Source organism: Dipodomys merriami, unplaced genomic scaffold, assembly GCF_024711535.1.
Source record: "Dipodomys merriami isolate MVZ:Mamm:240054 unplaced genomic scaffold, mDipMer1.0.p SCAF_25, whole genome shotgun sequence".
Lineage (NCBI taxonomy): Eukaryota > Metazoa > Chordata > Mammalia > Rodentia > Heteromyidae > Dipodomys > Dipodomys merriami.
In genome coordinates this window covers 18,951,987-18,965,815 of record NW_027203937.1, presented here as the reverse complement: position 1 = coordinate 18,965,815, position 13,829 = coordinate 18,951,987, and the positions used below count along the sequence as shown (strand labels likewise).

At 45.8% G+C, this 13,829-nt stretch overlaps 1 protein-coding gene and 1 pseudogene across 1 annotated transcript; both read left to right on the top strand.

The window, feature by feature from the left end:
- Positions 1-1,214: 1,214 nt before the first annotated feature.
- On the top strand, positions 1,215-2,587 carry LOC138836569 (olfactory receptor 52K1-like; annotated as a pseudogene).
- Positions 2,588-8,296: 5,709 nt separating this feature from the next.
- On the top strand, positions 8,297-13,829 carry LOC138836180 (olfactory receptor 52Z1P-like). Its single transcript, XM_070034681.1, has 2 exons — positions 8,297-8,978; positions 12,721-13,829. The coding sequence occupies exon 2, from the start codon at positions 12,737-12,739 to the stop codon at positions 13,754-13,756; it is 1,020 nt and encodes a 339-aa protein (XP_069890782.1). The 5' UTR covers positions 8,297-8,978; positions 12,721-12,736; the 3' UTR covers positions 13,757-13,829.

Sequence of the window (13,829 nt, the reverse complement as noted above, 5' to 3'; positions counted from 1 at the left end):
GCTCAAGTGGTAGAGGGCTAGCCTTGAGCTGAAGAGCTGAGGGACAGCGCCGAGGCCCAGAGTTCAGGCCCCACGACCGGACCCAAAAAAAAAAAAAAAAAAAAAAGAAATGTACTCATTGTCTTGCCCATGTAATTGTAACCCCTCTGTACAGTATTTTCACAATAAAAAAATGGGGGGAGGGCAGGGGTCTGTACAAGCATAACAAAATGACAACACAAAAAGTCGGAAATGGAAATTTCATTTTTTATCTAAGTAAAAAAAAAAAAAGAACATCTAAGTAGCATGTAATACCAACCAACAAAAGAAGGAGAGAGGAAGTGGCGCTGTGGCTCAAGTGGTAGAGCGCTAGCCTTGAGGTGAAGAGCTGAGGGACAGCACCCAGGCCCAGAGTTCAAGTACCATGACTGACAGAAAAAAAAAAAAAGAGGGAGAGAGAGAGTCTCTAGGAAACCACAAATCAATTCACCAAGAACAGAAGATTTTATACATCTCTATTTTTGATAGGATTGCTAACAGTGGTACGTCATAGCGTATGTACAGGGATGTAACTTTAGTTCACTGTTGTGTTCTTCAAAGCCTTGAATTCCTGGGCTCCAGGTGAAGCCCCTTTGGTGTCCTGACCCCTACCCTTTCAGGATGCGGAAAGGAAAATGCCAGCTCTCCCCAACATGTGCTGTCTCTCAGACTCCTCAAACTTCCTGTGCTTTCTAGGTGGGCATTGGAGTATACAGGTTGCAATCAATCGCAACCAATTGTGTAAATTCTCCTCCAGCGCCCGACTTTGAAATGAGGAACAAGTATTTGCTTTATGTTTTCTTCTTGGATGTAGGACAGACAGGGCTTCCATGCTAGCATCCTATTACTGCATTTTTTCTTTCTTTCTTGTCACTTCGGATTTGTTCAATACACTATAAGTTCACTCAGGACAGAGACCATCTATTATTTGGGGTGTGCTATAAGCCCCTCTAGCATTGAAACTAGAGGAATGTAAGTTCTCAATAAGTATGGAAAGGTTTTTCTTTGTAAACAAGAAAAGAAAAGCAAGCCCTAAAGAGCTCATGGGCAGTTGTTTCTGAAAGATCCCACTAAATGTGAACAAAGAACTCTTCATTTTCTCTGCAGAAATCCAGTAGATCATGAAGCACGAAGCGCCTAGAGCAGCCTAGAGAGGCGGCTGGGGCAGGAACAGCAGGCTTCTGGCCCTCCCAGGAATGACGTCAGGGTGGAGCAACGGCAGCTTCAACGGGTCCTCCACCAGCTTCATCCTGGTGGGCTTTCCGGGAGTCCCGGGGCCCTCCTGGTGCTGCCCTTCCTCGGCCTCTACCTGGTGATCCTGTCCACCAACGCCCTGGTCATCCGCACGGTGGCAGCCCAGCCTGCACCAGCCCATGTACCTGCTCATCGCGCTGCTCCTGGCCGTCAACATCTGCGCCGCCGCCGCCACCACCGTGGTGCCCGCCATGCTCTCCAGCTTCTCCACACACTTGCACCGCATCTCCCCGCCTCGCCACCTGCTCCAGATGTTCTACGTCTACTTCCTCATCGTCTTGGAGGTCATCCTCCTGGTCAGGGCCTTGGATCGCTACGTGGCCAGCTGCAGCCCTCTCCGCTCCCCGGAGGTAGTCGCGGTCCCGGCGCTGTTGGTCGCCCTGGTCGGGGTGGCGGCCTCCGGGCGCACAGGCTCTGTGGCCCCGGCGGTGGCGGCGCTGGCTTCCCGGGTGCGCTTCTGCCGCTGCTCCAGTATCATCCGTCACTTGGCCCGTGAGCGCACGGCCCTGAGGAAGCTGGCCTGTGGCGACGTCTGGCTCAACAAGCGGGTGGGCCAAGCCATGCGCGTCCTCAACAGAGTCCTGGACTTGCTGCTGCTCGGGGCCTCCTGCTCCCGCCTCATCCACGCTGCCTTCCGCATCTCGTCCTCGGGCCCGGCGCGCTCCAAGGCCCTCCAGACCCGCGGCTCCCACCTGCTGGTCATCTTCACCATCTTTTCCTCCACCGTGTCCTCGTCCATGGCCGACCGCCTGGCCCGCGCGGCCTCCCAGGCCCTGCACAACCTGCTCGGCGCCTTCTACCTGCTGCTCCCGTGCCTGCTGAACCCCGCCAGGACCAAGGCGATCAGGCCGCACCTCGCCGCTCTGTTCCGCAGGAACCAGCAGAAGGTCTCGGCTGAGAAACCCCAGGCCCTGCCCTCGCACGGCGAGCTTCCTTGTTGATTCTCTGGGGTCCTGAAAGCACCGCTCCCTGTCCAGCGTTTGGCCTGGGCTCTCTGCCTTCAGTGTTGAGAGTCTTCTATCCATTTTCTGAAAGACAGCAGCTAGGCCCTTGTTCTATAATAATCCTCTGCAAAGCAAGCTTCTGTCTCCGGCTTTCTGTCTCTAAGCCTTCTTCCCTTCCCTCTGCTTCCTTCGTTCATTCACTTGTTTAGCTGTCACCTATGTATTATACATATAGGTTTGCAAAGGCAGAGAAAAACCACCCTCTTCCGGAAGGCCCCAGTCTAGCAAGCTATTAGAAATGTTATCTTCCATAATAGCTCTGAGTAGAAACTTCTTTTGGGAACATGGAGAAGTAAACTAGGAATAGCTCAGTTTTATTTGATGAATAAGATGTTCTCTGGGAGAGGAAGGAAGGGGAGGGAAGGGGAGAGGAGAAGAGTCGGAGAAACCTAAACCTCATTTAAAGGAAAGAAGTTGCTTGGGGAAAGATACACAGGTGTGGATGAACATGGCGGACAAGGACACTCACTAGCAGGTCAGTTACCATAGACTAGAGAGATCACAGAGCTGTGAAAAGGAAAGGGGGCATGGATGGGTCCTGAGAGGACAGAGGATGAAAGGCCTTTTCTGACATGCTTAAGAACTTGATTTCACTCCAGGCAATACTACTCATTTAAGAAGTCAGGGCTGGGAAGGTGGCTCAGTGGTAGAGTGCTTGCCTTGTATGCATGAGGCCATGGGTTCGATTCCTCAGCACCACATAAGCAGAAAAAGCCAGAGGTGGTGCTGTGGCTTAAGTGGTAGAGTGCTAGCCTTGAGCTGAAGAGCTGAGGGACAGTGCCCAGGCCCAAAGTACAGGCCCCACAACTGGCAAAAAAAAAAAAAAGAATTCAAAGCACAGAAGTGGCAAGATCACAAGGTGTTTAAGTGATCACTCTACTGTCATGCTAGTATGCTGATTGGAGGAGACACAAGCCTAGGAACAGTAACACCAGTACAGACCAAACAGCACTGGCCTGAACCTAACTAGGGACTGAAAGTAGACAGGTGAAAGATGAATCTGAAGACTGATATTGTATGGAGTGGTCAGGGGCAGGAAGGAAACAAGGTGAATGGCTAAACAGGGCAATAGAGAAGGCTGGAGTAATTGGCCATGTTAACTCCTCAGATGGGTCAAGGAGAATGGGGACAAAATCCTTTGACTTTTTTAATCAGTCGTGGGGCTTGAACTCTATGCCTGGGCACTTTCCCTCAGCTCTTCAGTTCAAGGCAAGTGCTCTACCACTTGAGCCACAGCACCACTTCTGGTTTTCTGGTGGTTTATTGGAGATAAGAGTCTCACAGCCTTTCCTGCCCAGGCGCCTGGCCAGTCCTTTGACTTTAATGGACAAGTTGCTGATGCTCACTTTAGCCAAGGAAGTTTCTTTGACGAGCCCTAAAGACACCATACTGAGCATCACCTGGCTTTTGCCTTCAATGGACATAATGTTTAGAGGATAGAGCTGGGAATATGACTCAGTAGTAGAGCACATGTTTAGCTTGCTCAGTATTCTGGGTTTAATCCCAAGTATCCCCCCGTCATCACCACCAAATAAGTTAGTTAATAAGTGTAGAGCATGAATAGCATACAATTTCTTTTTTTTTTTTACTTCTTAAATTTTTTATTTTTTAAATTGTTAGTATAAAGGTGATGTACAGAGAGCGGTTACGGTTTTATGTCAGGTAAAGAGCACATTTCTGTTTGGACAATGTCACCTCTCCCCTTACTGTTTATCCGTCCCGCCCGGTCCCTACCCACATTAGATAGCTTCCTGAAAACCTAGGATTATAGGCCTTAACCATGAGCACCTGGATATTTTTTAAGGCATGTTATCAGTAATTTTTTCTGTTGTCTTATTGTGTACCTGGTGCTTTTAATAATGTAATATGTACCCTTTTAAAAGACAGCAGTATGCTATAGCATGCAATTTCAATGCAGTGAAATGGTAGGACTGAAATAAAAACCATCATGATTCTAGATGGATCCAATGGAGAGAAGTGTTTGGAAGTAAGTAGGAAGGAGCAGAGGGAAGGAAAAGCAAGGAGGATGTGGGTAAACTGAAAAATAGAATTTGAGGCTTCAATTGGGCAAGGGCAGAGTTTTATTCCTGCCTCAGCCACTTATGGGTTGGGAGACTATGGAGCAACCTTGGAATTCTTCTGAATCGCAGTCTTGTCTTCTGCAAAATATTACCTGCTTCATGAGAAGATGAGGAGCCCAGAGAAAAGAAAGTCCAGGATGAGCCATTCAGTGAGGTACTATGTGTGAAAAGCAAGAAAGCTAAGTCCTAAAAGAAGAAAGGATCCTTCTCTTATTGGAAGGGGTGAGGGGGAGCCAGGCACCAGTGACTCCTGCCCGTACTTCTGGCTCCTTAGAAGGCTGAGATCTGAGGATCAAGGTTTAATGCCAACTTGGGCAAACAAATGCAAGAGACTCATCTCCAATTAACCAGAAAAAAGCCTGAAATGGAGGGGTGGCTCAAATGGTAAACCACCAGCCTTGGTTAAAGTCAAGCAGGAGCACAAAGCCCCAAGTTCAAGGCCCAGTACCAGCACACACACACACACACACACACACACACACACACACACACACGCATGCATGCATGCATGCACGCATTTACGCACACACATTTGCAGAGAGAGAGAGAGAGGGAGGAAGGAAGGAAGGAAGGAAGGAAGGAAGGAAGAAAGGAAGGAAAGAAGGAAGGAAGGAAAGATGTGAGAAGAGCACAGAACTGCACAGCTGTGCTGTTTGTCAGACACACAGCAGCCAAGGCATAGCCTTTATCCAGTTGTCAGAGTACAACGTATTGGGGTAAGTGACATGTCTGACACTCAGGTGTAAGAGGGGCAGAGGAAGTGATTGTGAAATATAAAAGTAAGTGTGAAGGACAGACTAGGATGGCTGGAAAGAGACACTAAAATATAAGGATATTTCTAGGTAGAATATTTCTAGGTGATCATCATGTTCACTTTGGCTAGACTACATAGAGACTATGTCACTTGCATTGAAGGAAGCAAGTAACCATTACACAAAGATGTTGATTAGATAATTGGAAAAGACAAACTGTGCCATCTTTCATTGTGCATGTGTACATGAATACACACACACACACACACACACACACACATATCAGGCCAAAACTTGATGTTCCAATTGCTTTTTAAAAAATGGCAGAGTATTTGCGTATAATCTGTACCCATTTTCCCATATATGTTAAATCATATCTAGATTGCTTGTGATGCCTAACACAATGAATCATAGTTTTATTGTATTACTGTATTATTTGGTGAACCTTAGCAAAAAAAAGTCTAGGCCGGGAATAGGGTGTACACATGTCATCTTAGCTGTTCAAGAGACAAAGATCAGGAAGATTAGAGTTTGAGGCCAGTTTGGGCAAAATGTTAGTGAGACTATATTCAACAAAATAAGTTGGGTGTAAAAGTATAAGCCTATATAAGGCTATGTTGGAAGCCTTGGGGAGAAGATCACAATTAGAGGCTAGACTTGGGCAAAATTATAGACGTCTCTGAAAAAAAACTAAAGGCTAAGGTCATGGCTTAATTGGTAGAACATCTGTTTAGCAACACCTATGACCTCCAGAGAGCAAGACAATCCATCAAGGCACAGTGAAAGGTGGACAAAGTTTATTTACACTATTTACACCAGAAAGGGGTCCTGAGCCTACCTTGTCCTGGGCTAGATACCCAGAACCAAGAGCAGCCTCAACCACCAAACCTCCAAGCCTCCAGTGGGCAGCCCTGACCCCCTGACCTTTATTAGTTGGTCTGCACACCTCCAACCTCAAACCTCCAAAGGGAAGGCTTTCCCTTTCTTCCCTTCCTCCTCCTCTGCAGGCCTCTCTGCTCCCCACAGGCCTGCCCTGCCCTGCCCTGCCCTGCTCTGCTCAGGTAGGCACCCCTCCACAGGCCCCTCGTTGCTCCCCCTTCCTCCCTCAGGACTCACGGTCTTTCCCCTACTCTCCCCCTCTCAGGACTCCAGGTCTCCTCTGGTCTCCTCCTCCCTACTCCTCTATCCTACCTCTGGCCGCGCGCCTGCGCGCATGCGGCTTATATATACCCAGATAGGCTGCGCCCCTCCCCCACGAATGGTCATTCATGCTCCTCCCCCAAGCTGCCCCCTGTCCAATCCCCATAGGCAGCTCGCCGTGTGGGGCTCGACACCCCACCCCCTCCAGTAGCACACCCCGCCCCCTTTCGGCGGCGTGGCACGCCCCTCCGGCGGCAGGCCCCGTGGGGCTGTGACGTCAGCCCGGCTCTGTTTGGTGGCCTGTTCTGTGGAGCGGTGAGGCTCGCCTCCTGATGCCCCGCCCCCTCCAGCAGGCCGGACCACGGGGCCACGCTGACGATTGGGGCCCCACAATTACACAAGCATGAAGCCCTGATCTCAAACAAGAAGGAAGGAAGGAAGGAAGGAAGGAAGCGAGGGAGGGAGGGAGGGAGGGTAGTTTAAAACTTTTTGGCCTTGGGACTTGCAATTACTAGGCAGGTGCTTTACCATTTGAGCCATACCCCAGCCCTTTTGTTATTGTTTTTGTTTTGTTGTTGTTTTGGTAAGTCGTGGGGCTTGAACTCAGGGCCTGGGCACTGTCTCTGAGATTTTTGCTCAAAGCTAATGCTCTACCACTTTGAGCCACAGAGCCACCACCCCAGTCCTTTTGGCTGTTATTTTTCAAATAGGTTATTGTGTCTATGCCTAGGACAGCCTGAACCATGATCCTCTTATTTACATTTCCTGTGTAGCTGAGATAACAGGCAAGTGCCACTCCACTCAACGATTGTTTGTGAAGAGATCTCATAAGCATTTTTGTCTGGACTGGCCTTGAACTGCAGTCCTTCCTATTTCCACTTCTTGAGTATCTAGATATAAGCATGAACCACTACACCTACCTTGTTGAAAAGAAAATTTATGAATATATTATAAATAATATGTATTTATATATTCATTGTTTAAAACTTTTATTAAAAGTGCACAAAAAGTACTAACAATTTTATAAAGGAAAGGAAAGAACATGATATAAATTTGACTACATTAAAATTAAGAACTTTTGTTAATAAAAGGCAGTGCCACCACTTTTATGTAGTTGGTTTTATGCACTAAGCTGCACAAAGGCATCTGACAAGAGTAACTAGAAGCAACTGGAAGATGAAATGCAATCCACACTATACTTTTCAGACCTTCAAAGAGATTGATTTGTAATTTGTACAAAGATACCCTATGTACTAGACAGGATTTGACCAAAAAATACCACAAACCTGGGTGTGGTGTTCTATGCCTATAATTCTAACCTCCAGGAAGCTAAGCCAGGATGATCAAAAGCTAGAGTCCAGCCTGGGCTATATAGCAAGATCCTATCTTTAAAAAAAAAAGTCATAAAAGTGCAAAGGCAAGGGTTGAGGATATATAACTCAGTAGTGTGTCATAGACCTACCTAGCCTGCCCTGGGTTCCATCTCCAGCACTGAAACAAAACAGAAAAAAAAAAAAAAAAGGAGAGGAGTTAAAAGGCAAGCTATAAATTTGGGGGAGATAGTTTCAATAATTTAACTAATGAAGACCTACTATGCAGAATATATAAAGAGCAACTATAACCCAATAAGAGAAAAATAGACAATAACAAAATAGGCAAAAGACTTTGCATTTCAAAAAATAAGTATGTAAAAAAAAAAAAAAAATAAGTATGTATAAAGTTATCTCAAACCTCTCACATACAAATATCCAGGTTGTCCACTGTACACTCACCATATCTGTCATACAGACATAATAGATGGATATATAATTTAAATTTTATGTATTATATATTACATATATATATATCAATTCTCCTAAAGATGGCAATGATACTCTCATAGATTATCGATGATACTATAAATTATTACAACCACTTTGGATGATTTATCTTTATCTAGTAAAATTGAAAATATGCATGTCTCACAAATCTCAGACACATAAGCATCAAAAAATACACATACAAGAATACTCACAATGCCCTTGTTATGGGGTTTGTTATTATTGTTTTGGGTTTGGTTTTTTTATTTTTCAATGCTACTACCAAGGCTTGACCTCATGGCCCTTGAACTTGTACCCTTGCTTGGCATTTTTGTTCATAGTTGATGCTTTACCACTTAAGCCATACCTCTATCCTTGATTGTTGATGGTTAATTGGAGATGGAGTCTCATGGACTTTTCTGTATGGGTTGGCTTTAAACTTAGATCCTCAAATCTTAGCCATGGAATAGGTAAGATGATAGTAATGAGCCAACGGCGCCTGCCTATGACATTGTTCCTAAATGTAAAAAACAACAAATAACAAATATGCTTCAGCAAAAAATAGATATAGATAGATAGACAGATAGACAGACAGACAGATAGACAGACAGATATTAAGTAGTCTGAGATGAGAAAAGGAGAAAGGGTTAAAGCATAGAAAAGGGTAGATGGGCATAATCAATGCATAATATATTTACACATGGGAATATGACAGGAAGGTTCCCCTTCTTTCATCCTTTAAGTCCCTAGGCATGACTGACGCTCCTCTGGGAATTCTCTTCTGCTCCTCCTTGGGGCGACAGGAATAATTACCTAACCCTCCCCAGCCTCACAGATCCGCCTTAGAGCTGGGCACTGACCTCGGGCTTTCCCTCTTCAGAAGCGGAACAAAAGCTCCAGCAGACTGCAACCCAGTCAGAAGCTGCCACGGTGAGAAGAAAGATCTATGTGGGTATTTGGAGGGAAGTAAACCTGAGATTGGAACCAATTCTACCACTGGCAAACTTAGGTTCATATCCAGTCCTATCCCTTAATTCATATGCTATTTAACCTCTCTAAACCTCAGTGACCTCATCTACAAACTGGGATAATAAGTGGAATTGTTTTCTCAGTTACCATGAGACATTAAACCCATGGAAAACACCTGGAACATGTCTGGCCTGTAATAAGTACTCAGGACATCCTAACTCTCAATGTTGCTGCTGAGATGAAGAATTCTTGTAAGCTTGGCCAGTGCTGTATTTATTGGGGATCTGGAGAGCTGTAAAGAAAACGGTCTGAGAAGACCTAGAGTTGTGGTGTTGCTCTCCCTTCTAAGCGAGACTAAGCATATCACTGGAAATCACTGATCCCCAATAGAGTTAGCTAGTCATTCATTCAGTAAACCTCCAAGTTGCTCTAAAGGGCATATTAGGTTTAGTAAAATCACTTTGTAGAATTGTTAATCCCTTCAACACAGCATGGTTTTGTTGTTGTTGTTGTGATACTGGGGATTGAACTCAGGGCCTCAAGCTTGCAAAGCCATCCTTCCAGCCTCTTTTTTGTTTTGTTTTTCTTTTTTTTTGTGTCCGGTCGTGGGGCCTGAACTCTGGGCCTGGGCGCTGTCCCTCAGCTCTTCAGCTCAAGGCTAGCACTCTACCACTTGAGCCACAGCGCCACTTCCGGCTTTTTTCTTTTTTCTTATGTGGTGCTGAGGAATCGAACCCAAGGCCTCAGGCATACAAGGCAAGAGCTCTACCACTGAGCCACCTTCCCAGCCCCCCAGCCTCTTTTTGTATTAGTTATTTCTGAAATGACCAATGGAGTTTCAATTCCATATATTGCTTTATAACCAAGGTACCCTCATTTGGGCTGTGATCTTCCTACTTAGGTTTTCCCGTGTTGCTAGGAATGGCAAGAGGGTGCCACTGCACCTAGCCATTAGTTAAGATAGAGTCTCAAAAACTTCTTCCCCAGGGCTGGCCTCAACCCATGATCCCCTGGATCTTTATCTTCAAAATAGCTTGGATGACAGGTTTGAGACACTGTACCTGGCTAACATAGTACTGTTTGAGACTCCCCATTCTTCAATAGGCTGTATGCTGGACACTGGGGCAGAGATGAGTCCCACTTTCAATCTGGCAGGGAGATCAGGAAGCCAGTAATTATAGCATGGTAAAGACATTCCAAGAGCTTGTTTAAAAATGGGAAGAAAGATTGGGATCTCAAAGGCTATATAAAGTTAAGACAGCGTGTACTTTCTCCAACAACAGAGACGTGAACTTTTTCATAAACTGAAGGGAAAGAAGCGAGATATGGGAGATGTTCTGAAGGCAGAGAGAGAAAAGACTTCTCCTCTGGAGCTGAAGGAAGAAAGAGGATGAGAGTAGCGCAACAGCTTGTGAGGATAAGAGGTCACTGAAGTTCTTTTCTGGGGCTTTGACTTTGGCAAGGAGGAGACAGGCTTCTTCCCACAGGAATCCTCATTTCAGTTCTCCTGTCTGTCCCACTGTTCTACTGCTCAGAACAGTAATCCTTTTAGGGTAATTTAGCCGCCTTCAACTCCTCCTGTACTAGTCACTAAGTTTTATTTATACCATGAAGCCTCCAGAGCAATCAAATCTCTTCAAGCGCTGGTGTGAATCAAACGCTGGTTTCCAGCACTGTTTGCTACTGGGTCTCACTCTGCTTCCCTTCTTTTCTTTCTTTACATGATCCTCTCTTTGTGTGTGTACCAGTCCTGTTTGAACTCTGGGCTTAATCAACTGTCTCTGAGCTTTTTTACTCAAACCTGGCATTCTACCACTTGAGCACAGCTCCCATTCCCCAGCTTCCCTTATTTTAGTCACTTGCACTGATCTGTTTATTCTGCCTATGGTCGTGGGGCTTGAACTCAGGGCCTGGGAGCTGTCCCTGAGCTTTTTTGCTCAAGGCTGGTGCTTTTACTACTTGATTCACAGCTCTCCTTGAAGCATTTTGGGTGACTAATTTTTGATAAAGAGTCTCACAAACTTTCCTGCAGAGGCTGGCTTCAAATGGTAATTCTCAGATCTCAGCCTCCAGTCCTAACTGGACTACAGGGCAAGCCACCAGCGCCCCGCATATTTCTTCACTCATTTATGCACCATCTCTCACCTCACTCTGCTTCCATTTTCACTTTCCTCCTAGAAGGTCTTCCACAAACTCCACCATAAGAATCGATTTTACCACCTTCCCACAAGGGCTGACTGACCCTTGTCCAACCTCAACAAAAATACATCTCCCAAAATCTATGTTCTGCTTTCTAAATTAAGACTCTAAGATTTCCAGAAATACATCCTAAGGGGCCTTTGGGATTCTAGGTCCTCTTCCTCTTGAGTTCTCCTTGTAGTGTGAATATCAAATCCACGTGTCCCTTTTTCCTGAGTCTTCAGAGGATGGCTATGGTAACACAAACAGTAATTTTCATAGATCCAAACCTAGTGAAAAGGAAGAAAAATATATCCAAATTATTCCACTATCTATCTATAAAGTATCTCTAATCTTCAGTGTAGCTAATATTAATATAGATAAAGGGACAGCTGCCTAGTGTACCTGACATTTCAGACTTACAGTCCTACAACCCAGCAAATCTTAGGAAAAGCAGAACAAATTGTCATCCTGAAATTGCTAAAAGAATAGACTTTGGTGTGAGTCCCTGGGTTCAAATCCAACTCTGCCATTTACTAGCCATAAAACCTTCAACTGGACTGAACCTTTACTTTGTCTCAGTTTCCTCTTGGATAAATGAGAATTTTTTAAAGTTAATATACAAAAGCATCTCAGATGTTTCCAGGTGGATACTCAATGTCCAATAAGCATTAGCTGTATATGTGTATATCAGTCATCACATCTGGGTAAGATAAGACTGCATTGCTGAATCATCGATCTTTCAATTTCTACTCCCTTCATTACGCAAAAAGTTTGGTTCTAAACATCCAATTACACATGTGGCCTGCTCCATCTTCTTCCTACTCCCCATCCACCAACTCACAAGCAATGCTCCAACAAACCCTATGTCTGAACTTGGAGCTCTGGTGAGCACTCCAGAGGCATGTCCTCCCAGAACTCACCTTGAGAGAGGAAAGCAAGGTCATCACCAAGGATACTGAAGATGAGGCCCGACAGGAGAACAAGGCCATTTGAGTGGGGCTTAAGAAAGGATCAGGCTCTAGAACAGGTTCCTTTTGGTCCAGAAAGACCAACTTCCTAGGCAGCTTTCCTCTAGCTTAGTTAGCTTCAGCGTGCCTGAGCACACAGTGAGCCCATCATTCCTAGTGGGTTCCTCTCTCCCAAGCAATGCATCTGTCCTTCTCATGCTCTTTGAATCAAAGCTCTCCATAGTTTCTCTTCTGAATAAAGCATTTTTCTTCAACCTTTCTTCTGTTACCTTCAGCCATCATTACTTTACCTCCCCCCTTCATATAACATATTTACATTTTCTCCTTACCTTTTACTTAGCAATCAAATGCCTATAAGATGTTATAAACAAGGGTCTTGAGTTTACATGAGCTCCTAGAGGACAAGGAAATCTGTGTAGCTTCCACAATACCTCACATTGTACTGTCTGCTCCAAAGTAATAAACAGGCAGGCAGGCAGATTTTCATAAAATTCTCAGGCCCCTAAAATAACTATTTCCTTCTAACTGCCTCTGATCCCCATTCCTGGTGCCAGCCCAGGACTGAACCTAATGGGTGAGGATGGAAATATCAGCACTGTCAACATCTCCTATATCAACTTCTTCCTGGTGGGTTTCCCTGGACTGCAACAGTGGCGGTCCCTCTTGGTCCTGCCTCTCACCTTCCTCTATGTGACCATCATTACTGCCAATGCTGTGGTCATCTACACTGTGGTGGCTCAGCGGAGTCTGCACCAGCCCATGTATGTACTCATTGCTCTGCTCCTGGCTGTGAACATTTGTGCTGCCACAGCGGTGATGCCTAAAATGTTAGAAGGCTTTGTACATTATGCGAATCCCATTTCACTGCCTGGCTGCCTGGCCCAGATGTTCTTTATCTACTTCACCCTTCTTCTGGATTACAATCTCCTGCTAGCCATGGCCCTTGACCGCTACGTGGCCATCTGCCACCCACTCCGTTACTCTGACCTGATGACTTCCCGCCTGCTGGGCTCACTGGCCATTTTTGCCCTGACACGGAGCCTGGGAGTGGCAGCACCCTTGGTGATACTAACTGCACGAGCTCGATTCTGCCACACAGCTGTGATTCGACACTTTACCTGTGAGTACATCGCACTGCTGAGCATAGCTTGTGGAGACCTGACCTTCAACAACCAATTGGGACTGGCTATGCGGCTGATCACTGTGACCTTCGATCTGGTCCTGCTGGGAACTTCCTATACTCGGATTATCTATGCTGCCTTCCGAATCTCCTCTGGAGGAGCCCGCTCCAAGGCCCTGCACACCTGTGGCTCCCACTTATTGGTCATTTTTACCATCTACCTCTCTGGTCTTTCCACTTCCATTGTCTTTCGAGTAGCCAAGACTGTGTCGCAGGATGTTCAGAATCTACTCAGCGCCATCTATTTGCTGCTGCCCGGAACCTTGAATCCTCTCATCTATGGGGTGAGGACTAGGGAGATCCGGCAACATGTAGGAAAGATGCTTTGTGGAAAGGAACCACCCCAGGAGGTGGGAAAGATACCACAGACGTTACAGAACCCAAGAGTAGAAAGGAAGTTGCCAGGGTAAAGAGGGCTGTAACCTCTAGTAACAAGAACGAAACAAGCAGTACTGAGACAGGCTGCAATTTCCTGACATTATA